Genomic DNA, 26,907 nt, shown 5'->3' on the forward strand with positions numbered 1-26,907 from the left:
AAAGCCCCGTGAGGCCAAGAACACAAAAGCAGTTTCTGTCTTGGCAAAACAGCCTAGAGACATAGGCCTTGGGCCTGCATGCCCAAGATGGGGGTGAGAAGGCCGGAGGGAGATCAGCACACCGAGTCAACATGTCTAGCATGTCTGTTTGGGCTCTGCTCATGTTGATCTCAGGGCTGGGGCTAACCCTAAGCCCAAGGAGTGACCTTTCAGTGGCTAGGTTGCAAGTATTCTTAAAAGGTCACCTTTAGGAAGTACAGATTTTCTTATCAAAACCTTCCAAATTACTCTCCCGTGGCCCCAGGGAGGCCTGGTGCCTACCCTCTGGGGATTCCTTCCAAGTAACTAATTCATAAAGGCACTTCCCCAGCAATCTGGGTCCCAGACACGAGGCCCTGTGTGTTAGGCCCCAGTTTGCGGCCTGGACCTCGGACTGTGGACCGTATCCTCCCTTTTTGTTTGTTTTCAGTCCTCTGACCCAGGCTGGCTGTTAAGGTAGAGGGAGGAGACTCTGGTGCCAAAACACACACACACACGCACACACACGTGCGCGCACACACACACGCACACGCACACACACGCACACACACAGTGTCCTATGCCCCCCAGTCTCAGTGGCTGGTCAATGATTGACTGGCATTTCACAAGCTGCTGGTTCCAGACCCCAGTCTGTTGACCCTTAGAGGTCATCTCCCTAAGCCAGAGCCCCTTCCTGCCTCTTCAGTTCCAGTGATCACCTCCACTGCCCACAGGCCGGGTACTTGTCCCCCAAAGACCTTCTCGTGCAGTCATACATCTGTCCTGTGCACCTCCATTGGCTCTCCTCTGTCCGCAGTCATCCCTCTCCTCTGAGGCTGTAGTTGTCTCCCTCCCCAAGATCCTCAATGGACCTGCTGGCAAACTCTCAGGCTCCTCTAGCAACCATGTCCGGAGCCCAGCCGCCTCCCGCCCCCATTTGCACCCCCCTCTCTCGCCCTCAGCCTTTGTCCCTCTCCTTGTGACCATCCTCCTTGGCTCTCCTGCTAGGCCCCGCTGGAGGGGTAGTGGAGGGGAGAAGCGAATCAGCAGGCCCACCCCGGCCCCCCTTCCTCTCCTCTTGTCAAACACCAGACAAGGTTTTTTCCCCTTCCTTCCCGGCTCTGAATGGGCTCATTCTCTCTGGGAGTCTCTGCCCCTCTTGAGCCTCCTCCCTGGGGCGTGAGTTCTGACCTCCGCTCCTCCCCAATCCCACTCCCGCCCGCTGGCTCCGCCCCCTCACACCGCCCATGGGGACAGAGTGTTGTCTCCAGTCCAGGTTCCCTTCTGGGATCCGGGAGGAATGCGAAGAGGGTGGGCTTGTTGAGACAGGCGAGGAGTGAGGGGTTGGAGGGGTTGGGGGAGTGGGGGTGGTGCAGAGGACATGAAAGGAGGCTGTGGGACCCGTAATTGTTTACCCAAATTTCTTGGAGAACCATCCTCTGGCTCCCTGCAGGGGCCCGGAGGTGAGGGTAGGTTCATGGCATCCTTGATTCCGGCTCTGGAGAGGAATAGATTGAAGCCAAAGCCTCCTGCCTCAGTTTCCATTACTTGTGAACTTCAGACTTCCTCTTCTGCAAAATAGGGACAGATAACACCTGCCTACTCTGGTGCCTTAGTACTCAGTGAGTTGAGGAGTGTGGTGGCTCTAGGACAGAGAATGTCACAAAGTAGGGGTCTGGTAAAGCAGGGGTCCCCAACCCCCAGGCTGTAGACCAGTACCAGTCTGTGGCCTGTTAGGTACTGGGCAGCATAGCAGGAGGTGAGCAGGAGGTGGGCAGTGCTAGCCTGGGATCACCACCTCAGGTCCACCTCAGATCATCAGGCATTAGATTCTCACAGGAGCACCAGACTCTGGTGCCAAAAAGATTGAGGGCCACTGCAGTAAAGGATGGTACCACAGCAACTTTCCTGGCTGGATCAATCCTCTTAATTTAAGGGCAGGGGAGGGTGGGCCTGGGAGAGAAGGGACATTTCTAATCCTGACCCTAACACCCTGATTGTCTCTTAAAGGCTGAATGCACACTGACCCAGGTACAAGCCCTCCATTGTGTGACTAGCAAGTAAATGACTCTTGGAGCCAGGTCAGCATCTCCTCTCTCCAGAGGGCTGGGAGGCACCTTGATTAGGTCTTGGGCTGTGTGATTGGGTGAGGGTAAGGGGCTGATTTTCCTGGCTGTTTGACTTTTTCCTCATTAGCCCTGAAAGGGTCCTGGACAAATTGATTGACTCATTTGAGTCTCTGTTTCCTTGACCCTCACCCTCCATAACTCTTAACTTGAACACTTGATGCCCATACTAGAGAAAATATTGATGCCCATCCTGAAGGGCAGCTCAACTGTGTCATCATACACTGCAGTATTTCTTGAATGTTTATGACTGTGATTCAAGGAATAAATCCAACAGACCTCATCACCGGGACGTACACACCCTTACCCACGCTTACCCTTACTACATACGATATACATGAATCTTTTCTAATCCATTCTATTTCTTAAAAACAAAACAAAAACCCGATTTTTGTCTTGATTATCTAAATTGGTTTTATGATCAATCTTCTAATAGAACCTGACCTGCAGTTTGAACATCACTGGTTAGAACTGGAGGATTTACCATGGTGTTGAGGGAAGGGTAAGCTTCAGGCTCCTCATTTGCATGCATGTGTCAAATTTTGTATTCATAACTTTGTATTTTTTTTTCTAAAGAGATCCTCCAAATTTCATAAGCTTCAGGCCCCACAAACTCTGAATCTGCCAAAATATAACTAAGGCTGAGACCTTTTATTGAACAATTACTATGTGCTAAGTACTGTGCCGAGTGCTTTAGCAGCATTATCTCCTTTAACTCCTAGCATAGAATGCCAGACATGAGTTTACAAGTGCACGACCGAAGTAGAGAGGCTCAGTCACTTGCCCGAGGTCACATAGCTAATATGCTGCAGAGTAGAGATTTGAACTCAGGTCATTCTGATCCCAGAACACCCTGTTCTCAACTCTGCGCACCCCGCCTCCCAAAGCGCCTGCCTGTAACCATGCTAGGGAATATGGAAGCTGCTTAAGAAATGCTAGTGTCCTTCATTTTCCAATCCCCGGTAAGTGCCTCTGAGCTCTTGAACATCACAGACATGCTCTTGGCTAAAGCATTCCAACAAGGGTTGCTAGATTTGGCAAATAAAAATAAATTTGAATTTCAGATAAACAACGAAGTTGTTTGTCCCATGCGATATTTTGTTGGAAGTTGTCTGTCCCATGCAATATTTCGTTGGAATTTCCAACAACAACATGTCTTTCTACACTGCCACCACTCCATCCCCCACTCCAACCCCCACTGGGCCTTAAGTACAGGATCAGGGGCTCCAGGTGGAATGCCAGGGGAGGAGGTGGAATTGAACAGGCTAATAAAAAGCAAAGGACAGAGAAAAAAAATCTTGGATAAATCGGTGCTGAATGTCCCAGTAGTAAAGAAAGAAGAGGGATGTTCTTCAAAGGATTGAGCTGGAGGTCCCTCCAATTTGACTCTCTCTTTCCAAACTGGTAAACCTTCATGCTTTCAGACTGAAAAATATACCTAAAGGATCCGAGATGGTATGCCAGGGAGTCCTGGAAACCACAAGTTAAACACAACACACGAGTTAAACAGAATACACGCCCCTCCTTGGCTATCAACTTTTCTTAGGACGTGATGGGAAAACAATTATTTGATATTAAAACGAATAGGCACGTGATGGAGTAGGATGCAAACTCGCCAGGAATGTTTAAGATAAAACCTGCGAGAATTAAGGATGGCAGCCTAAAGCATTTGCCCCAGACTCCTGGAGGAGGGGGCGCAATCACCTCCTCTACTTTAAGGGGTTCTCCATGGAAACGGATGAGAACCGCTGCAGGCACCCCGGGCGTCCCGGCGTTGGGAGGGACGCACCCCAGGCCTCCGCCGAGAGAAGGAGAAAGTGAAGCCGGGAGTTGCCACTCCCAGAGACTTGCTGGAATGCGGTTGGAGGGGGCGGGGGGCGAACTGTGAGCGCGCTGGCTCCCAATCACAGGAGGAGGAGAAGGTGGAGGAGGAGGGCAGGCTCGAGGAAGTACAAGAATGAAGTTGTGGGGCTGAGATTCCCCTCCAGCGTGCCCAGAGAGACGAGAAGAGACCTCTCTTCGAGGCAACAGCCCGCCGCTTCGCAGGGTACCCTTTCTGGCGCCAAGCGCCTGGCCTCTCCGCCTGCCGCGCCCGGCGCCCCCCAGCCTGGTCCAGCCGGAGCCATGGGACCGGAACCGCAGTGAGCACCATGGAGCTGGCGGCCTGGTGCCGCTGGGGGCTCCTTCTCGCCCTCCTGCCCCCCGGAGCCACGGGCACTCAAGGTGGGTCTGGGTTGGGGAGGGCAGGGAGCCGCGACAGGACCCGGCAGCCTGGGACACCCGCCGAAATCCCCGGGCAGACGGGGCAGGGGGCGTCGTACGAGCTTCCCGATCCGAAGTTTCGGACAGTCCAGGCGCTCAGAGCCGCCGGCCCTCTGCGGGGAGGGGGCAAAAGAAGCTGGGGCAGGGAGGCAGTTACACAGAAGCGCCTCTCGATGTCCCATTCAAGAGAACGGCACTTTCCAGACTCTGAGACGGCTCTGGGAACTTGTCAAAAAAGTTCTCTGAGATTGTTCAGAAAGTTTCCCATCGAAGTTGTATCGCACGGGGTGTGTGTGTGTGTGTGTGTGTGTGTGTGTGTGTGTTTGTGTGTGCGCGCGCGCGCGCGCCCCCTTCTTGAGCCCCCTCGAGCTTTCTCAAAGTCTTTCCAGTTGGCAGCCTCCGCCTCCGGACTGGACTGGGCTGGATTCCCCGGGGGTCCCTCCTGCCCTGCCCCTCCTCCTGCCTCCTCCACCCGCCTCCGGCCGCTTAAGTTTAGTTATAGTTACTACAGCTTCAGGCAAGATCGGGGTGTGAAGGGGGAAGGTGGGGAGAGCAACCTGTCCAGCCAGAGCCGGGAGGAGAGGGTGGCCAGTCGGTTCGCGGAGTTGCCTCACGCTGGAGTCTGGCTGGGGGGAGGGGGAGACGTTTGTTTTGAACAAGTTTCTCTAGGGCCAGCTCAGGGACTTTGTGCTTTGTGACTTCTAGAGAGCATGGGCGGCAGAGAGGTAGTGATGGTGGGTTTCCTGGTCTGGGGCATGAAGTGGCAGAGTTCTACAGGAGGGAATCCTGGGCAGTTGGAAGGGGAGGGAGGCTGAGAAATAGAACTAGATGGGGGTATGCAGAGGGATTGTCCTGCCTTTTCCCTTATGCTGTGTGTGGGGAAGGGTGATGGGATGACAGTGTGTCCTGCCTCATCTGTCTGTCCATACGTAATTGCAGTTAAAGCTGGAAATATACTCTGGTGCCAAGCACTGCGCATGGTGTTTTGCATGTGTTCCCTTCTTTAGTTCTCTATGAGAGAAGTTCTGCTAATATGCTCATATTCCGGGTGAAAATCTGGTCTTAAAGAGGTTAAATAGCAGCAAGTAAGTGGTGGGTCCCCTATTGGACCCCCGGCAGTGCGACCCTCAACCACACTTTTGAAATCACTGTTAATCTACTTTGAACAATGGGGGACACTGCTCCCTGTCTCATTGGGTTGTGAGGAAGACAAAATGAGAGCGTCCTGGTCTCCATAGGTCAGGGAGTCTGGAGAAAGGGTGGGTGTCATCCTGTCTGTGTTGCCTGGCCCAGGGCCCCTCTGCCAGAGCACTGCTGTGATATATGAGGCACCCCTATGCTAGAGTGTTCTTGAGTTGTGTGTGTGTGTGTCTGGGCTTTGTGTTCCCAAACAGTCTCTCCGCTGACTTGGGGACTCTGATGAACTCTGCCCTCTCAAGGAACTCCCTCAAGGTGCTGGGCCAGCTCTGCTGTAAACAGAAGGAGGTGGCCCCACGCCTTCACTCTGAGGAAGGAGTCTCCTCTGCTTGAGCCCATTCTTCCCCTCCCTGTTTCCCAGGCTGTGTCTTCACCACTGACCTTCTGCTGGCTGAGAGGGTGAGGCCACGCTGGGCTGTCAGGCCGAGCTGCTGTCCTCCTCACCTGAGCCTTCGAGTTGAGCAGGTGGTGAGTGGCTGAGTTGCTGCAGTGCCAGGATATGAGGGGTCAGTTCTCCTGCCCCTCTGGTCTTCCTCACCCTTCAACCTGCACTGCTGGGTGCAGACAGAGATGTTGAGTTTGTTGTGCAGGGAATAGTTAAAATGGCAGCACGCCATCCAGCTGCGCCTAGCACCCTTATTACATTCTAGGGCTGAGGGTTGTGTTAGGAATATGGAAGGAAGGAGAGATGGGGGAAGACCCAGAGGGTCTGGATTTTGCTGAGATCCTCCTAGAAGCCAAGGTCTTGTAAAGTGCGCAGCAAATACATCCTTTTTATCTTGCAGAGCTCATATTTAATTCCTGTGTGATTCTCCCAATAGCCTTCCTTCTTTCTATTACACTTAGAGAAAGTAACCTCATTTTAATATCCACACAAAAAAAAATAAAAAAGAAAAAATTGATTCAAACGCAAGAGAAAATACATTGCATTCCAAATATAAAGCACCTTTTCTTTTCTCTTGGTTGGGAATTACCCCGTACTCCTGCTCTGTGAACTTCCCTTGCCTTAACTTTCAAAACATGTACAGCATGCTTCCTATATGCCAGGTTCTTATCCATAGATAGTTTCATTTCATCTCTGCAACAATCCTGTGAAGTCGCTGCGCAGAGGAGAAAACTGAAGTCCAAAGAAATGAAGTGACTTATCCCAGGCTTCCCATCAACTCAATAATACTCAGGGCGTTTTGGACTCCAATGGAGGAGGCATTAAGAGTTGGTCAGTCTTATTCCATTCAACAGGAATGGATTGAGCAAAGCCTCAGGGGCAGCCAGGTGGCCAGATTTGGGTGGAGGCACTACTTCCTTATGCGGGTGAATGACTTCCCCTATCTAGGCTATAGAAAGGGGCTGAGCAGCCCTCCTCTCCCCATCCTCTTACCCTGTCTAGCTCATGTCTGCCTTCTTCTTGGGCCCTCCCAGAATGGCAGGGGACTGAAGGCAGGAGTGGGCTGGAGGCCAGTGGGAACTGCAAGGCTGTGGCGTGGGAGACAGCTGGAGTGGAAGCGTGAGGGATCAGTGTGGGCTGGGGCTGGGGCTGGGGCTGGGGGCGGGGAGGGGAGGTGGTGTAGGGCCCAGGGAGTTGTGCCTGCCCCTGAGTGCTAGAATGATCTGGAAGGAGATCCCCTTCCCACCCTCAGCCTGTGGGAAGTGCCTCTGGGGTGACGCCTCCATCTCTTGCTAGGACACCTTTTCTCTCCATCCCTGAAAAGAGAATGGAGGTAGAGTGAGGGGTGTGTGCTCTATCAAGGAGTGGGAGAATTATAGCCAATGTTTGTGTTGTCCCAGCTCTGTTTACAAAGGCTTGTCATGTTTACAGATTGCTTTTTGATTCATTATCTCATTTAACTCTCATTTAACTTCTCTATAGAGAGGAAGAGTTGTTATTATTTGATTATCTCCTCCTTACAGCCAAGTTCAGGTCAGTAAATATTCATTGAGTGCCTACTAAGTCACAGGCAGGGCTGGGCATAGAGATGAATCTGATTTGGCTTCTGCCTTGGAGGTCCAGAAACTTGCTCAAGGTCACACGGTGAGTGGCCCAGCTAGAGTTCTGGTCTGCCTGATACACCAGGCATGTGGTTGTTGAGTCCTGGTGTCACTAGAATGGGCTGTGACCCAGTGGATCTGGGGGTGATGAGCTGTGGGGATGCAGGTAGTGTTCATGGAAACCAAAGGAAGTATTGACTTTCATGCTAGTGAGCAAGAGAAGCAGCTAGGGAGAAGGCCGAAGGCTGGTGGTGAGGAGAGAACCCACTTGAGAGCACCCGCAGAGCTGGGACCAAACCCTGACCACTGAAGTCCAGCTGGAGGGACATGAAAGACTGTGACCAGCCTCTGAGCAGTGGGATGGACACTGGGACCTCAACTGGTCCCTTCTGGTTTGGAGACTCTTCATTGGATTTCATTCATTCATTCATCCATCCATCCATCCATCCAGTAAACACCCAGTGCTCACTGTGTGCAGTCCGGTCCCCTGGCTGTGGGCTGGTCCGGCCTCACACAGCCTTTGCTTGGAGAGTTGGTGATTGAGGCTCCTAAGGGGCAGGTGTCCTGGAGACAAAGAGCTCCCCTGTGTGGAATAGGACTTCCTATCTCCCAAGAAAATCAAGGGGGAAAGTGTGGAAATGGGGACCAAGGTGAGGACTCGGGAGGGGACTGGTAAGGAGGAGGGGGAGTGGGAGGAGGTGGGGGCAGGTGTCATGGTGAAGGAGAGGGAGAGAGGTGGAGGTAGAGGTAAGGGAGGTATCAAGAAAGCCTTGGCTTCATGTCAGGTTGGTGCAGGGATTAGCTCGAAAGCCTCTAGCTCCTTGGGAGGGGTCTCAGGGTACCAATTTTACCACCTGTTGCAAACACTTAAAGTCTTAATTAGACTCAAATCGGCCACAAACAAATTCACTAGTGGGGTGGGGCTACCACTCTTTCTGCTCCTCTTGCCCAGCCTAGCCCAGCCACCCTGCCCTGCCCAGAGCCTGCAATGTTTTTCAGTGGCATCGGTGGAGTTAGTGTGTATTTACGTTTGTGTGGGTTGTAGGGCGAATCTGTGTGTGCAGTTAGGCTTCGTAGAAGGAATGTGGAATCTAAAGTCAGACAGACTCAGTTCAGATACTGCCTCTCGGCTGGCCTCAGTTTGAAGTCCCAGCCTCTGCAGGATGTTAGGAGGCTCCACCCAGAGTGCCTGCTGAGCACACAGTAGGGGCTCAGTTAATGCAGCTGCCCCCAGTGTTCCATTGTTGTTGTTTTCCTATTGCCTGGCTGCCACAGCTGGTGTCCTTTGGAGGCTGCACCGGGCAGCAGGGGGTGGAGACAGCCCCTGCCCCTGCTCTGTTGCTCCCTTTCCCCCCCAGGCTTGGGCCAGGGCCTTGGGGTCTGGGCCTGGAGACAGCTGTGCCTACAAAGCAGCTGAAGCTGAGGCCGGGGGAGGTCCTGGCAGCGGGGCGTTATTTTGGGCCTGGCCAGGCCACCCCCATCTCCTGTTTCTCTTGGGAGTCTGGGGGAAGGGACCCTTGATTCTATTTCTGGGCCCTCCCCTTCTTCCCTGTTTGCTTCTTTCCCTATCTGCCCAGAGGGGCGGGAACAGAGACCACTCTGGTTGTTACTAAGAAGCAACACCAGGGGGTGGAGGGCTGTCCCCTCCCGCCCCCAGCTTTCTGAAGGCAGAGGGTATCTCTTATTACCCCTTGGGGTTTGAGCTCCAGCTCCAAGTTGCTGGAGCCCTGGTGTCAGACCTCAACATCAGCCACTGTGCTGCCCTCCTGAATCTGCACATAACCTATAGGAGGTGGAGTGGTGACCAACAGGAATTCCGGGCAGCTCAGGCACCTGTGGGCCTGTGTACCTGGGGGTGCCCTCCACCCACCTCCCCCCGGCACACCCTCCTGGGCAAGACACACCAGGTGATTCATCTTCTCACTAGAGCAGAAAAACAAGTTCAACTGGGCACTGTAATCTCCCCCATGCTGGCAGGCAGGGTGCCAGCTGCTGCCCCCAGAGTCCCCTCACCAGGGGTAGTTTACCCCTCCTAGTATCCCTGGCCTTTGTGGGTACTTCTGGTCTCAGGAACACACAGCCGGGGTCCATGTGGACCCTGGGACAGTTCATCTTGATGCCCGTTGGCTGATGACTGGCACCGGGCAGGTACACAGGGTTGACGTAGTGCTCTTGTGGCAGGAGTTTCGTGGCATAGATTCTGCCAGCTGCTTCTGGAGTCTTGCCCTGAGGAGGTGGCAAGGGTGAGGTGCTGGAGTAGGAGCCTTTGGAGTAGGCATCACTCTGGCCTAGGATCTGCAGCCTGGGTCTGGATGCCCAGAGCTAGAGTCTGATGCCCCTTGTCCCTGCCTAGGGGAATTCCAAAGGTTTCTGCCAGGCCCCCGGTGGTCCTCATGCCCCCACCGTGACTCCAGCTGACCCTCCTTTCCTACTTTCTGGGTGGCATTGTGAGGATGAGTATTCCTTGCCAGGAGATTGGCATGTGGGTGGCATTGGAATGGGGTGGGGAGAATGCCCCGAGTTTGTTTGCTTGGGAGAGGGGCAGGGGGTATCCAGAGAGTTCATGATTCATCATCGCCTCTCTTGGGGGATTTTTACCCCTTGGCTCTGAGTCGTGCCTTTGAGACAAAGAGAGGCTTTCTTTGCCAGCCAACCCCCTGGATTGGGCGGGCGGGCTCCCTAGGGCTGATATAGCAGGGCCCCGTCTGGATGACCAGGATGGGCTGAGCCAGAAGCAGCCTGTCCCCTGATTTCCCTCCTCTTCACAAACTTGGAAACTTTCTTTTGCTATTGCACCTTTTGCAGGTGTAAGAGACATGGGAGGTCAGGTCCTTCCGTTGTGCTCTCTCACCGTCTGAAATGGCTTGACTCTGGGGAGTGAATGTGGAGGAGGCAGTCAGGTAGGAGAAGCTCACTGGGTGGGCAATGCCCTCTGACCCATTTCCTCTCTCCTGATAGTGTGCACTGGCACAGATATGAAGCTGCGGCTCCCAGCCAGTCCCGAGACCCACCTGGACATGCTCCGCCACCTCTACCAGGGCTGTCAGGTGGTGCAGGGGAACCTGGAACTTACCTACCTGCCTGCCAATGCCAGCCTCTCTTTCCTACAGGTGAGACCCCAGCCAGTCCCTGCCTCTCCTTGGGCTGAGCCCTCTGCTTATCGGTGGGTGGTAGAAGAAGCCTATATTTCCTCTCATTGTGGTTCCTCACCCGGAGTCCTTTCCAATGTCTAACCCCTGTTCGTTCTACTGAAAGACGAGTTGACTCCCTCTCTATAACATGGCTGGCCGTGGACATCTCTAGGTGGAATGCATCTATTCCTTTGCTAAATATTTGCTCTCTTGCCAGCGCGATTACCTCCCCCTGTCCAACCGCCCAGCCACTGTCTCCCTCCCACCTCAAGTAGCGAAAGGGCTGTTGAGAGATGTGGGTTCCAGGGCTAGTTCTGCCCCCGACAAGCCGTGTGAATGTGGTTTAGGTTCTTGGCTTCACTGGGTCTCGGTTTTGTTATCTGTATATTGGGAGCAATATAGGCATGCTTTGACTTCCCCTGGGGGGCCCATTTTGAAGATAAAATGGGAAATGTATGTGAAAGGATCATGAGCAGGAGAGTGGAAACCAGCCTGCTGGGCTGTTTCCATGGTGCTCTGGGGTAGGGTCATGTGTGCAATGCTCAGATATCATCAAGTCCAGGCCTTTCCTTTTACAGATGAGGAAACTGAGACGCACGGAGGGTGGGGCACTTGCTCACAGTTTGTAAAGTGCTCCCCGCCACACACCATTATCTTTCTTGATCATAGAGGAATCTGGTTTGGAAAGGTGGGGAGTGGCCTTGATTTCCATTTTATACATGAAGGGAGCAGGACTGCTCAGTGGATGGCGGCCTTGCCCAAGATCCCCAAGCACTGGGGAACCCTGAGGAAGCCCTGGGGGCTGGTAATGTTCCAGGCCCCTAGCCTGCCTCAGCCCTACCCTACCCTGTCCCCTTCCAGGATATCCAGGAGGTACAGGGTTATGTGCTCATCGCTCACAACCAAGTGAGACAGGTCCCACTGCAGAGGCTGCGCATCGTGCGAGGCACCCAGCTATTTGAGGATAGCTATGCCCTGGCCGTGCTGGACAATGGAGACCTTCTGGACAGTGCCACTCCTGCTGCTGGGGCTGCCCCAGGAGGACTGCAGGAGCTGCAGCTGCGAAGCCTCACAGGTAGTCATCATTGTCATTGAAATCTTCCGGTTATTGAGAGCTGACCAAGGTCACAGCTAGCTATGGGGAGGCTTATGTCCCTTCTTGATGGATGCAGTCAGAGCTAGGGAAAGTGCCCTTGTGAAGATTAGAAAAGATTTCCTTCTTCCCAGGAAGTCACAGTTTCCACTAGTTCACACAGTTTGATAATGAGGATGCAGGATGGGTTTTTTTCCTACTTATTGCCTGAGTACACATGTGCAGTGAACAACCTGTGTAACTGAACATGACAGCCCTAGGGCTGACAGTGTCCCAAACCCTGTGTGCCAAGAGCTTTGCATGCGTGATCTTATTTCAGTTGTGCTATAATCTTGCAAGGGAAGCATCAATGTTATTCTCATTTTACAGATGAAAAAACAGGTTTACAGAGAATAAGTTGTTAGTTAGTGGTGAGGCTGGATTTCAGACTCCAGAGTCTCTTTTTCAACTGCCAGGCAGTGTGCACAGAGTCTCTTTTTCAACTGCCAGGCAGTGTGCACAGAGTAAAGGTGGGCGGAGAGGAGAAAATGACCTGGATATCTGGAGCCAGACATGGACAACCCCCTCCTCCCTGGATCTTAGTCGGTTCACGTGTGCGTGCGTGTGTCTGTGTGTGTGTATCACGGGAGGGGGATTAGTATTGATAGGGCTAAAAGATGCTGAAGGTGTCTTCTCTGCTCCCTGGGGAACCTAGGGTGTGTTTAAGAAGCCTGCTCTTCATTTAGAAGGTGGGAGGGCAGAAGGTGACAGGGACAGAAGCTTCTGATTATTGCCTGCCCCACAGAGATCCTGAAGGGAGGGGTCTTGATCCAGCGGAACCCTCAGCTCTGCCACCAGGATACGATTTTGTGGAAGGACATCTTCCACAAGAACAACCAGCTGGCCCTCATGCTGATAGACAACAACCGCTCCCGGGCCTGTAAGCCATGCTCCTCCCTGCCTAGAGCCTCCTCTCTTTCTCAGACGGTCCCTCCTCAACCCCAAACTCCTGGCTTACATACCCTCTACTCCCCCCCACCCCCACCCCACCGCACTAACACCACCCATTTCCTCTTTCTTGGTCCTTCCTACCATCTCCATGTCTCTTTATCTCTGTGGCTCTTCATCTCTGTGGCTCTGTCCTGTCTCCCTCTGCTTCTAGATTATGTCTCTGTTTTTGGAGTCTCCTTTACCTGTCTGGGTCTCTCCCTTACTGTGCATTCTGCTTCCTGGTCTCTGTCTCTCTTACTGTCTTTCTGTTCTCTCCCCAGGCCAACCCTGTTCTCCAGCTTGTAAAGCCTCTCACTGCTGGGGAGAAAGTTCCCAGGATTGTCAGCGCTGTGAGTCTTAGGCCCAGAATCTGGGGGCACAGAGCTGGATAGAACAATGGTGACAGGGGAGGGTTGGGATTCCTAGGCCTCAGGTGTCTTCCGTGGGTCAGGGCATCTCCCCAGGAGGTGAGGGTGATGAGGGCCCAGTGCCCAGGCTGCCGCCCAGCCCTCATCCTGCCCTTTGCCTGATAGTGACGCGAACTGTCTGTGCCGGCGGCTGTGCCCGATGCAAGGGCCCGCTGCCCACCGACTGCTGCCATGAGCAGTGTGCTGCCGGCTGCACGGGCCCCAAGCACTCTGACTGCCTGGTACGTTCCCACTGGGCCTCACTCACCCTTTGGTGGGCAAGGGAAGGGGCACCCTGCCCGGTACTGCCCTACTGCCCCTGGCACATAAGGGAAAAACAGCCTGGTGATCACCAGATGCCTTTCCTCCCAGGCCTGCCTCCACTTCAACCACAGTGGCATCTGTGAGCTGCACTGCCCAGCCCTGGTCACCTACAACACGGACACCTTCGAGTCCATGCCCAACCCTGAGGGCCGGTATACCTTTGGCGCCAGCTGTGTGACCGCCTGTCCCTGTGAGTGCCAGGGAGAGACACAGTTGTAGTAATTTTGGTGGGGACGTTGGTTTATGTAAATAAGAGCATGTTATGAGTATTGTCTGCCTCTTGCTTTGGAGAGCTGGTTCCGATGGTTCTTATCGAGATGCCTCATTCTTTCAACAGCTGTGGAACTGGTGGCAGCAGCAAAGAGTAGCAGCTAAGAGCTCAGGCCTGGGAGCCAGACTGCCTGGGTTTGAAAACTGGCTCTGTCACTTACTAGTCATATGACTAGTGCTTTAGTTTCCGCATCTCTAAAATGGGAGCAAAAGTAGTCCCAACCTCATAAAGTTTGAATGAGTTAATATGCATAAGCTCTTACAACAGCGTCTGGCATATATTAAGCATTCCTAAATGTTAATTTTCATTCTATAGTCTAGATAGATTGGAGTTTTATTTAACAGGTCCCCTCTTTCCTGATGGGCATTTAGGGGCTGGCCTCGAATCTGGGGACCTCTTTCCTCCTCTCACAGGAGACAGGAGTGGGCTCTTAGGTCCCAGTCATATCCTCCCCACAGTGAGTGACAGTGCGAAGCATAGAGCCAGATGTTTGGGTTCAGATCCTGGCTCCTCCACTCACTAGCACGATGACCTCCAGGAATTTGCATTATTGCGCTTTGCTTTCCTTTTTGGCAAAATGGGAATCGCACCACGTGTTTATCATATAGGGCTGTTGTGAAGAGCAAATGAATGCTAAGTGCTGACTTGCAGCAAGGGCATTCCAGTACTGTCGGATGTTGTTCTTATTGTACTACCTGGGCATGGTGACACTGCTCACGGTGGGGCATTAAGGGCCGGGGCATGTGGACATACAACCCTGGTCTCTTCAGACAACTACCTATCGACGGATGTGGGATCCTGCACCCTAGTCTGTCCCCTTAACAACCAAGAAGTGACAGCTGAAGACGGAACACAGCGGTGTGAGAAATGCAGCAAGCCTTGTGCCCGAGGTACCCATTGCCACCCCCTAAGCCAGGCTGTAGTTCTTGTCCCTGTGCACCCAGCCTGGCCTTGCCCACTGTCTCACCCTTCCTCAGACCCTCCTGGGACCCAGTCCTCGTGTCTCCCACTGTCTCTGCCCCTGGTCCTCCTCAGATCAGTCCTACAAGCTCCCCCATTTCTCGTCAGTGTGGGGAGGGGGCATGTGGCCCCAAGATGGGACTATAGACAGGACCTAGGAGTTTGAGTTCCTGGTGCTCTGTAGGGAATGATCAGTCCCAGTGCAGGGGCTGAGGTGGCCCCTTCACCACCTGCTCCACTCCCCACAGTGTGCTATGGTCTGGGCATGGAACACCTGCGGGAGGCAAGGGCGGTCACTAGTGCCAATGTCCTGGAGTTTGCTGGCTGCAAGAAGATCTTTGGGAGCCTGGCGTTTCTGCCGGAGAGCTTTGCGGGGTAAGGATACTCGGAGTGAAGGGCGGGCACAATGGCCCGAGACAACATTGAGGCAGTTACTGACCCCTGAGGACCCAGAAAGGGCAGCATCTCGGGGTGAAGGGATGGCCAGAGACAGGTGGGAGGCCAGGAATGCAGAAAAAGCAGGTGAGAGACCAGAGGGGGCAGGGACTTTTGGAGGGATTCTTTTCATACATGACATGTTATCTGTCAACACACACTTGTATGGAGGTCAAGCCATCCAGATAAAGTTAACGTTCTCCTTGAGTTCATAGTAGCTCTATTCACAGTAGTCCCAAACTGGAAATTACACAAATGTATATCAATAGGTAAATGAATAAACAAACGATGGCCTATCTATACAATGACATTCTCAGCAATAAAAAGAAACAAAATACTGATACACACAACATGAATGAGTCTCAGACACATTATGTTAATTGAAATAAGCCAGAAAAGAATCCACACTATATGATTCTTTTTATGTGAGGGTCTAGATAGGCAAAACCACTCTGGTGATAGCAGTCAAAACTGTGGTTGTCCTGGGGTGGGGGGGACTCCAAAGGGGGGGACACAAAGGAAATTTCTGGGGTGATGGAAGTGCTCTATATATCAGTTGGGGTGAGGAAGCCATGAGTGAATGAATGCGTTTGTCAAAACTCATCAAACTGTATAGTAAAAATCTGCGCATTTTATTGTATGTGAAATACATTTCAATAAAAATACGTATTAAAAAAAGGAGAAAATTCCTTTCAACACTTCCTCCACTTCTGCTCCCCCTTCCAGAGGAGACCACTGTTAACAGTGTGGGTTCTCCTAGACCTTTTATGCACACATAGACACGCATGGAAAACATAGTTGTAATTTCGCTGGAGACCTTGGTTTATGGAAATGAGAGCATATTGTGAGTATTGTCTGCCCTTTGCTTTGGAGAGCTGGTCCTGAGGGTTCTTGAGATGCCTTTTTTTTTTTCAAGAAGTGTGAAGCAGGTGGCAGCAGCAAAGAGTTGCAGCTAAAGGTCAGGGAACCAGACTGCTTGGGTTTGAAACCTGGCACTGCCACTTACTAGACATGTGATCTTATGGGACCTTAGTTTCCTCTTCTCCAAAATCAGAGCAAAACTAGTCCCAACCTCATAAGGTGGTTATAAAGTTTGAATGAGTTAATATGCATAAGCTCTTAGAATAGTGCCTGGCATTTACTAAGTGCTCCTAAATGTTTAGTTTTTTGTCTATAGTCTGGATACATCAAGATTATATTTAACAGCTCTCCTATTTACTGATGGGTGTTTAGGTCATTTTCAGTTTTCGTTCTTACAAACAGTTCTGCCTTGTACATGCCTCAGGGGCCAGTGTCTCTCTAGGCCACATTCCTAGAAGTAGAATTTCTAGATCAAAGAATATAAACACTGTTTTGATAGATCCTGCCAAACTAGGGCCTGGGCTTTGCAGCTCGGGATGGCAACAGCCGGGCTTGAGCAAAGGGTTTAATTGAAGTTATTAATAGAAGAGGGATGAGGGTGGCACGGCCAGTCTGGGGGTCGTGCCCACCCCTTGCTAGCTCTGCTGACTCCTCTCCTCATCCTCCTTCTAGGGACCCAGCCTCCAACACTGCCCCCTTACAGCCCGAGCAGCTCAGAGTGTTTGAGACCTTAGAGGAGATTACAGGTGGGCCCTGCCTCTGCATCCTGCTCTAAAGGGGCTGGGGATCCTCATCCTGTCCCCACACCCCTAGACTCACCCTGTGCCTGCAGGTTACCTGTACATCTCAGCGTGGCCAGACACCCTGCCTGACCTCAGTGTCTTCCAGAAACTGCGAGTAATCCGGGGACGAGTTCTGCATGAGTGAGCACCAGGGGAGGGGGCTTGACGGGGAGGCCCGGGAGAAGCTTTGGGTATGGTGGGTCCTCCTGTTCCCCAGGGGCTCCATCGGCAGCCTTTCCATGGGAGTTAGTAGAGGGTGCTGGGGTAGGGGCAGCCCTTGTAGACTGTGGAGGGGGTCAGCAATGAGCTGTTCGCTCTGCAGCTGAGCCCTCCTCTCCCACAGTGGTGCCTACTCGCTGACCCTGCAAGGCCTGGGCATCAGCTGGCTGGGGCTGCGCTCACTGCGGGAACTGGGCAGTGGGCTGGCCCTCATCCACCGCAACGCCCGCCTCTGCTTTGTGCACACGGTGCCCTGGGACCAGCTCTTTCGGAACCCTCACCAGGCCCTGCTCCACAGTGCTAACCGACCAGAGGACGAGTGTGGTAAGACAGGGAGCCCAGTGTGCCTGCTCCCCATCTGCCAGCTCACAGGAGTGCCCACGGGCCCCTAGCAACAGCAACCTGGGACTTACGTAGATTGCCTGTCCCTGGTGCGCCATTATTGACACAGCTCTGGCTGGCTTGACCTCTTGGCATCCCTCCCTTCCCTTTCCTCTGTTTCTGGAACCTGAGAACTCCTTTCTCTCTCCGCATCGCCCAGGCCCTATCCCTGCCCCTCCAACCCAGAGCCACCCTCACAGCCTCTTCCCCCGGTTCACTTGGACTTGGAGTCTCCCTTAAGAATCCTCTCTGACTCCTTCCTCCTTGCTGCAGTGGGTGAAGGCCTGGCCTGCTACCCGCTGTGTGCCCATGGGCACTGCTGGGGTCCAGGACCCACCCAGTGTGTCAACTGCAGCCAGTTCCTTCGGGGCCAGGAGTGCGTGGAGGAGTGCCGAGTACTGCAGGGGTATGCGGGGAGGAGCAGAGGGCGGCCGGAGGGGTGCACAGGGGTTCTTTCCAGACCCCTCACCAGCCATCCCTTCTCTCAGGCTCCCCCGGGAGTATGTGAAGGACAGGTACTGTCTGCCGTGCCACCCCGAGTGTCAACCCCAGAATGGCTCAGTGACCTGCGTAGGATCGGTGAGGTGCTAGTGAACTCAGAGCTGGGTGGAGGGAAGCAAGGGTGGGTTGGGGTGGATTGCCAGGGACCTGGTCAGGTCCAAGAAGACATCCATGGAGAGCATCCTGAGCTCAGACCTGAGCAGCAGGAGGGTGGAACAATAGGAGGTGGAGGGAGGCTGAGGTGCTGGGGACCGCAAGAGTTGTGTGATAGACCCAGGACCCTTTGGATTGTGCAGAGGTCCCAGGGAAGCCTATGTTCTTGGCTGTGCCAAGGTGGTTGGACATGTGGGCTTAGACATCAGACTACCTCGATTTAAATCTAGGCCCTGCTTCCAACCTTAGTTTGCTCATTTATAAAATGAGTATCATAGTAGTACCTGCCTCATTAGAGTTTAGTAAGAATTAACTCAAAATAGGGTTTGGCACAGTGCCTAAGTACGGGAAATGCTCTCCACGTGTTAGTAACGATCATTACTTGCAGTTATACCTTAAGTAATGTACTCCCCTCCCAGTTCATGTGAAGCCCCCAGCTTGGGATCAAGCTTTGAAGTTGAGGGAGCTGGGTGAAGAGCAGAGGTAGCAGACACAGCAGGCCTGGGCTGTCCCAGGAGCAAGAAAATAAACTTAAAAAAAAACAAACCCTGTTTTAAGTTAATTCTTACTACACCCTAATGAAAAGTGCTGCTGAGTAACAATGGGAAGCTCAAAGGAGACTGCAGGCCCTGATCCTACTGCCAGCCCCCCACAAACCTTTCCTCCCCTCCCAGGGGGCTGACCAGTGTGTGGCCTGCGCCCACTACAAGGACTCTCCCTTCTGCGTGGCTCGCTGCCCCAGTGGTGTGAAACCTGACCTCTCCTTCATGCCCATCTGGAAGTTCCCAGATGAGAAGGGCACGTGCCAGCCGTGCCCCATCAACTGCACCCACTCGTGAGTCTGAGGGTCTTTTCTGCAAAAAGGAGGGCTTTGTTCCAGGAGCCTCTCCAGGGCTCTTATTATAAAACAGAGATAACTCTGCCTTCGCTTACCCTGAGACTTAATTTTTCATATCTTTTTTTTTCTGACCACAAAAGTAACATGTTGCTAAAATTTTTTTTATTAGAACATGAAATATAAATTAATGTCACTATCAGCAGTTCTATTCCCGCTGTTAATAATTTGTAATGTTTTTCCTCTAGTTTTTTAACTGTGCACAGACTAATATATATATATCATTATAACATATAAAATGTTATACTCTCTTGTGCTCCCTTCTGGCAGCACATACACTAAAATGTTATACTCTCTAGTTGTTTTTATCTGTGCACATTCTAACAGATTATGACATAATTTCTATGTAAGTATATATATTGTCATTCTCCAGTTGTTTTTATCTGTCTGTAGTCTAATATATATTCTTTTTACCAAATGGGATCATAGACCATACATATTATTTGTAAATTGCTTCTTTTCACTTAACAGAATCTTGCAATGTTTTCTCATGTCCTAACACAGTGATCTATTTAAACATTTTTTTAACATAGTTGTCTTTATTTACACATGAAATACATGAATACATCCTTGTGATAAACATTTTCAGCGATATAAAAGTATAAACATTGCAAAACCAATGCGTTTTGTTCCCCTCCCCCACCCCTTTCTGGAGAGAACCACCAGATTCATCCCTCCAGGCTTTCTCTACACATTTACACAAACATATATTTATATTAGGTTGAGTCATAAGATTGCTGTTTTTGTAGGTCATAAATGGTCAAGGAACAGCAATTTCATATAGTTCAACTCATAATCAGTTTTGGTTTTTATGTGAGCATTTTTTTTTCAATTATGGCTGACATTAAATATTATTTTATATTAGTTTCAAGTGTATAGCATAGTGGATAGACATTTATATAATTTATGAAGTGATCCCTCCAATTAATCTAGTACTTACCTGGTACTATACATAGTTATGACAATATCGACTATATTCCCTGTGCTGTACTTTTTGTGCACTTTTTTATATGAACGGAATCATACTCTACATATTGTTCTGCACTTTGCTTCTCACCCCCCACTTTGTGTGCCTTGGAGGTCCTTTGTTGTGACTGCACGTGGATCTACCTCCTATTTTTTTTGAACTACTCGATCTGCAGCATGGATATAATATTTGACTATATCCATGTTTGAGGGATATTGATTGAGCTTTGTTCTTTTTTTTTTCTTTTTTTGCAGTTACTACACTTGAGCTCCATGTACAAGTGAGCATCTTGTGCATGCCCCCTAGTGTACAGGTGTTGGCATTTTTAGGGTTTATCCCGAGAGGGGCACTGCTGGGTCACAGGCATTATTTAATAGGTGTTGCCAAACTATCTTCTGCAGAAGTTGTGCCAGTTTAATATCTGGCCTTCTTTCACAGAGGGAATGGCCGAGCTTCTGGACTTGCTGCTCCTTTGGGTGACCCCCACCCCTCACAGGGCACACCACAGGGGGTGTGGGGTCACAGGCTGGAGAAGGGATCCCTTTGTGGGGTGGCAGAAAGAGCACTGGTGACCTTTAGCCCAGTTTCTGCCTTTGTTCAATGGAGATAATAACCCTGCCACACCCACCTCTAGAGCGGCTGTGAGGCTGGAATGAGACAGGAGGTGGTTCCCAGCCTTGTTGATGGGACTCTCTCTCTCTCTCTCTCTCTCTCTCTCTCTCTCTCTCTCTCTCTCCTGCAGCTGTGTGGACCTGGATGACAAGGGGTGTCCCGCCGAGCAGAGAGCCAGGTCAGCCTGGTCCCAGGACGTGCCCCACATGGCCCCTCAGTCCCCCACCAGTCATTGCTGCAGGGAGGGGGTCTCCTGACATGACACATGTCCCTTTCTTGCCCACTCTTCCACTGTTGATCCTCTTTTCAATTCTCTTCAACAAGTGGATGGAGGACCCGCTCAGGATGCTTGAGGTGTGGGGAACAGCAAAAGATGGCAAAGACACCCAGTACCTCTCCATCCTTAAGAAGCTAGATATTTTGCAAGGGACACAGACAGCGTTGTTGAGGGTGCTGCTGCAGCTCTGAGGGAGTAAATAATGAATTCTTAACAGGATGTAGTGGGAGGCTTCAAGGATGAGGTAGCATTTGAGCCAGGCCTTGAAAGAGGAGCAGGTATGTTACCTGCATTAGGGAGAAAGTAACCAGGTGGTGTTGTTGGGGAGGGGTCAGAAAAATTTAGGATGTGTTTGCTTGAATGTTCTGGTGTGGTGGGCCATTTTATTAGCACAGAGAACAGAGTAAAGGATGAAATCTGAGTCAGGTTTGGGCCGTATCCAGAGGCCATAGGCCCTCCCTCACTACCGGGCTACAGGGTTGGACTTGGTTTCTGGGCAGTGGGGAGCTTTGGGAAAAGTTTTGGGGGGAAAAACAGATTGGAGTATGTCGTAGGTAATCATTTGTCCATGAAACAAGTGTTAATTAGAGGTCTGTGATGTGCCAGCCTTTGGGTAAGCAAAGGAGGGGGGCGATGATGACAACGACATAGGGTCAACACCCAGGAGTGCCATCTATTCCAGGATGAGTCGTGAAAGGTGATCCCATGCATGGAGGAATGGTCCAGGCAGAAGTAACAGCATGTGCAAATGTTGGGAGGTGTGGAAAATCATGACCTATGGCTGAAAAATTTGGCTAGAACATCAGAATCACTGGGTGTACATTCCTGGGCCTCACCCCATACCACAATCAATCTCTGGAGGTGGAGCTCCAAACTTAGACATATTAACAAGCTTCTTGGTGATTTTTGTCAGGAAGTTTGAGAATGTGGACTAGAGCCATGGGCAAGAGCATAGACAATTTGGAGATGTGGGTAGAGAAGGCTTTGAATGTCCAGCAAGGAGTTTGGACTTTATCCTGGGGGCAATAGGGAGCCAGGGGAGGTTTTAAAGTAGCGAAAAGTGGATGGAAGCCTGTGGGTCACCCTTCCAGATTCCTTTTCCAAACACCAGTGACCTTCATGTCCTTCTATGGGGTCCCATCATCCCTTCTACCCAAGACTGGTCCCCAACCCCTGACCTTGGCTTCCGTCCTCAGCCCTGTGACGTCTATCATTGCTGCTGTGGTGGGCACTCTGCTGGTCATGGTTATGGGGGTAGTTTTCGGCATCCTAGTCAGGCGAAGGAGGCAGAAGATCCGGAAGTACACGATGAGAAGGCTGCTGCAGGAAACAGAGGTGAGGCGGTCTGAGGGCCTCCCCGCCAGTCTGAGGTCTGTGGCCCAGCCCCCCAGGCACTGATGCAGGGTCACCCCCTCACCCCAGCTGGTGGAGCCGTTGACACCTAGTGGAGCGATGCCCAACCAGGCTCAGATGCGGATCCTAAAAGAGACAGAGCTGAGGAAGGTGAAGGTGCTTGGATCAGGAGCTTTTGGCACAGTCTACAAGGTCAGAGGTGGGGCCAAAGTCCAGGGTGGGAGGTTGCAGAGGATGCGTCAGGTGTGGCCAAGGGTTCTGTTAGGGAAGGCAGCCAAGAACTGGAGGAGGCAGTGGTGTTTGGTTGGGCAGTTACAGAGGCTGGGACAAGGCATAAGGGAATGGATAGTGGGGCTAAATAATAAAGTTGTTGCTAATTAGTGAGGTTGGCCTAACAGTAGGAAAGGGTATTCAGAGCACAAGTAATGACCTTATGGACAACTGCGGGTTGGATCTGGCCAGCCCTCTTCCTGCTCACATCCTCCTTTTCCTGCCCAGGGCATCTGGATCCCCGATGGGGAGAATGTGAAAATCCCAGTGGCCATCAAAGTGTTGAGGGAAAACACATCTCCCAAAGCCAACAAAGAAATCTTGGACGTAAGCCCCTCCACCCTCTACAGGAGGGACCCCCTGGTTGCTGATCTGGGCTCTGGGCTCTCTCTTCACTAGGGTTTGAGGAGACTATGTTATCCCTAAACCTCAACTCTTAACCTCCCTAGTCTGTGGGCTGTGGTTACGGTTTGTGCTGAATGGAGTCAGATCCGGTGAGGGTTCCGTCACACCTCGGTCCTCAGGAGTGGCATTTGGCGGTTGGGGGTTTGTGGTCTCACAAACCCTCTCAATGTATGCCCTTGCCCTCAGGAAGCATATGTGATGGCTGGTGTTGGCTCCCCATATGTCTCGCGCCTCCTGGGCATCTGCCTGACCTCTACGGTGCAGCTGGTGACACAGCTTATGCCCTACGGCTGCCTCCTAGACCACGTCCGGGAACACCGTGGACGCCTGGGCTCACAGGACCTGCTGAACTGGTGTGTGCAGATTGCAAAGGTATGCTCTGCAGGTGCCCTTTGGGAGCAAGCCTATCCCCACCTTAGGATGGGGAGGTTTCCTGGGAGAGTATGGCTAGAGTGTGATTCACGCGGATGTTTTATCCCAGGGGATGAGCTACTTGGAGGAAGTGCGGCTTGTGCACAGGGACCTGGCTGCCCGGAATGTGCTGGTCAAGAGTCCTAACCATGTCAAGATCACAGACTTTGGGCTGGCTCGGCTGTTGGACATTGACGAGACAGAGTACCATGCAGATGGGGGCAAGGTTAGCGAAGGGAGTAGAGTAAGGCAAGGTGGAATGGGGTCTGGGCCCTGGAAGAACTCTGAGAACAGCCACGTCCCCACACACCTAGTTCGAGGACTTATTCCTCTGCTCTCCCAGGTGCCCATCAAGTGGATGGCGTTGGAGTCCATTCTCCGCCGACGGTTCACCCACCAGAGTGATGTGTGGAGCTACGGTGAGTGGTAGGGAGGGTTGGGAGGAGTGGCCAAGGAGCCATGGCCCTGTCCATGGTGGGGATGTTGGTGGAAGGATGAGAGCCATGATGGAGAACATTAATGGAGACACCTTACCATGAATGGGACAGCAGGGAGGGGCTGCCAATGCCACAATCTGCCAGGGTCTGTATACATCCAATGTCCCCCCTACAACCATTACTTCTCATGGAGACTCTATTTTCCCTAAGAAGGTTTCCTACTGCCTTCCAACACATCACATCCCTTGGTGCCAGGCTCTTAGACAGAGCCTCTGGAGCTCAGAACACTAAAGCTCCCCCTGTTAACACCCCCCCTTAACCCTGTCTCTGCCCCAGGTGTGACTGTATGGGAGCTGATGACTTTTGGGGCCAAACCTTACGATGGGATCCCAGCTCGGGAGATCCCTGACCTGCTGGAGAAGGGGGAACGGCTGCCCCAGCCCCCCATCTGCACCATTGATGTCTACATGATCATGGTCAAATGTGCGTGGCTGAGCTGTGCTGGTTGCTTGGAGAAGGGGTGGGAGGTTCTGGGTGGAGGGGCCTACAAGGGGCATGGGAGGGGGCCAAAGGCAGGATGTATGTGGACCCAGGGGTCCTGGTATGGTTAAAGGAGTCTCAAAAGGGTCTTGCTTCTCTTTTATAGTACCAGTCCAGGGAAATTCTAGAGGATCAGCTAGAAAAAGACATGCAAAATAAAAAGGGCAAACTTACAGAGATTCTCAAAAGTCCTGGTACCTCAGCTCTACCACACAAGGGCTTGGGGCTCTAATCACTAGACCAGACTGGAGAGGGAAAGGGGGTGGGGCTGCACACAGGCTGCAGCGGAAACAGATGCTGAGCTTCCTCCTGTCCCCAGGTTGGATGATTGACTCTGAGTGTCGGCCTCGGTTCCGGGAGTTGGTGGCCGAATTCTCCCGCATGGCCAGGGACCCCCAGCGCTTTGTGGTCATCCAGGTACTAGGCCTTTCCACCTTGTCCCTGCCTATGACTAAGCACACTCCTGCAGTCTGCAGTGGGTAGAAAGGGAGGTGACTCCTGGGTCCCAGCCCTCAAGCCCAATCCTTACCTCTCTTGTACCTCCCTGAGCCATCCTTAGGAGGCTAAGCACTGGGCTGGGGAGAGGCTGCCATCCTCTGTCTCCCTCCTCCCCAGAATGAGGATCTGGGCCCTGCCAGCCCCTTGGACAGCACCTTCTACCGCTCGCTGCTGGAGGATGACGACATGGGGGACCTGGTGGATGCGGAGGAGTACCTGGTGCCCCAGCAGGGCTTCTTTTGCCCAGATCCTGTTCCGGGTACTGGGGGCACAGCCCACCACAGGCACCGCAGCTCATCCACCAGGGTCAGTGCCCTCCATCACACTGTGCTGGGTGTGCTTGGTTACCTCCTCCAACCCCAATGGACTAGGCTCCCTTTCTCTAATGTCCCCCCCACAACCATTACCTCTCATGGACACCCCATTTTCCTTAAGGTTTCCTACTGCCTTCCAACCCATGACCCCATTCTCTTCACGGTAACCGTCATACCCTAAGGGTGACCTCTGTTTATCTCTTATGACCCTGTCACTTCTCATGGAGTCTCTATCTGAAATCCATTAATAAGCCCCATCATGACCTTCTCTTTTCTCCCCAGAGTGGCGGTGGTGAGCTGACACTGGGGCTGGAGCCCCCCGAAGAGGAGCCCCCCAAGTCTCCACTGGCACCCTCAGAAGGGGCAGGCTCTGATGTGTTTGACAGCGATTTGGGAGTGGGGGCAGCCAAGGGACTGCAGACTCTCTCCCCACATGACCCCAGCCCTCTACAGCGGTACAGTGAGGACCCCACAGTACCCTTGCCTCCTGAAACTGACGGCTACGTTGCCCCCCTGACCTGCAGCCCCCAGCCCGGTATGGAATTCAAGCCTGAGCTGAGAGACTGGGAGGTGGGGAAGCTGGGGATGCTCAGGTCAGCCCAGGGCTCACTGGGGTTGTGGGAGTAGCTGGGACACATGGATTCCTTCCCCTAACAAGCCCCCTTCTCTTGCCCTTTCAGAATATGTGAACCAGCCAGAGGTTCGCCCACAGCCCCCCTCACCCCTAGATGGCCCCCTGACTCCTCGACCTGCTGGTGCCACGCTGGAAAGGCCCAAGACTCTCTCTCCTGGGAAGAATGGGGTTGTCAAAGATGTTTTTGCCTTTGGGGGTGCCGTGGAGAACCCCGAGTACTTGGCACCCCGTGGCAAGGCTGCTTCTCAGCCCCAACCTCCTCCAGCCTTCAGTCCAGCTTTTGATAACCTCTATTACTGGGACCAGGACCCATCAGAGCGGAGCTCTCCACCTAGCACCTTTGAAGGGACCCCTACGGCAGAGAACCCTGAATACCTGGGACTGGATGTGCCAGTGTGAGCCAAAAGGCCAAGTCTGCTTAGGTCCTACTGAACCCTTGGGGAGTGGGAAAGGCCTGACTTCTGCTCTGTGTCAGGATGAGGTGGGGAGAGGGCCCTTGGACCACATCCAGTGGAGCCTGCCAGGCCAGAAACCTTCCTTCCTACTCCAATTCCCAGCTGGCTGAGGGGTCCAGCCTGGTTGGAAAAGAAGACAGCACTGGGAAGTCTTGATTGATTTGGAGCCCTGCCCCAGCAGACTCTAGGGGCCAGTGGATGCCACAACCACAGTCTCCTCACCTGAGGGAGCAGCCCAGCCTGGCTTTCTCCTTCCAGATCTCTGGCCTTGAAGGACTTAGGGAAGCTAGACCTAGGAGGCGAAGAGGCCTGAAGGGAGTGTCTAGGACAAAAGCAGTCCATTCAGAGACTGTCCTTGAGACCCAGCTCTGCCCCTGGAAGAAGGGAGCAGCAGTAGCATCCAGATCGAGTTCTGTACAGAGTGCTTTTTTTTGTTTTGTTTTTACTTACGTTTTGTGTGTGTGCGTGTGTGTTTTTTAAAAAAAGATGAAATAAGGACTCAGAGAAAGAGGGTACTGTGGAGGGGGAGGTAATCCCCGGGGTTGGGGAGAGATTTCCCTTCTCCACCCCTACTTTCTCCATCTGCAAATATATTTTGGAAAACAGCTGGGTACCAGCCTATGTCTGGGGGTGGCTCTGCGCCATCCCCTACTGCTTACCTCCTCACACTCCATTCATCTTTTCCTGGAGGGAGTGGCTAGTAATCCTCAGGAGACTTGAATGAGAAGCCTATCTTCTAGCTTCCCGACTTTTGGGTTGAGGG

General features: G+C 52.4%; 1 protein-coding gene across 1 annotated transcript; it reads left to right on the forward strand.

Moving 5' to 3' along the window:
* Window positions 1-4,036: 4,036 nt before the first annotated feature.
* On the forward strand, window positions 4,037-26,749 carry ERBB2 (erb-b2 receptor tyrosine kinase 2). The gene is made up of 27 exons (XM_011383024.2): window positions 4,037-4,367; window positions 10,548-10,699; window positions 11,582-11,795; window positions 12,598-12,732; window positions 13,064-13,132; window positions 13,316-13,431; window positions 13,562-13,703; window positions 14,555-14,674; window positions 14,993-15,119; window positions 16,713-16,786; window positions 16,873-16,963; window positions 17,166-17,365; window positions 17,696-17,828; window positions 17,911-18,001; window positions 18,751-18,911; window positions 20,681-20,728; window positions 22,024-22,162; window positions 22,250-22,372; window positions 22,679-22,777; window positions 23,042-23,227; window positions 23,337-23,492; window positions 23,610-23,685; window positions 24,040-24,186; window positions 24,563-24,660; window positions 24,859-25,047; window positions 25,338-25,590; window positions 25,736-26,749. Exons 1-27 carry the CDS (start codon window positions 4,295-4,297, stop codon window positions 26,086-26,088), a joined length of 3,765 nt encoding a protein of 1,254 aa, XP_011381326.1. The 5' UTR covers window positions 4,037-4,294; the 3' UTR covers window positions 26,089-26,749.
* The last annotated feature ends 158 nt before the right edge of the window (window positions 26,750-26,907 follow it).

This window comes from Pteropus vampyrus, unplaced genomic scaffold, assembly GCF_000151845.1.
Source record: "Pteropus vampyrus isolate Shadow unplaced genomic scaffold, Pvam_2.0 Scaffold503, whole genome shotgun sequence".
NCBI classification, from domain to species: Eukaryota; Metazoa; Chordata; class Mammalia; order Chiroptera; family Pteropodidae; genus Pteropus; species Pteropus vampyrus.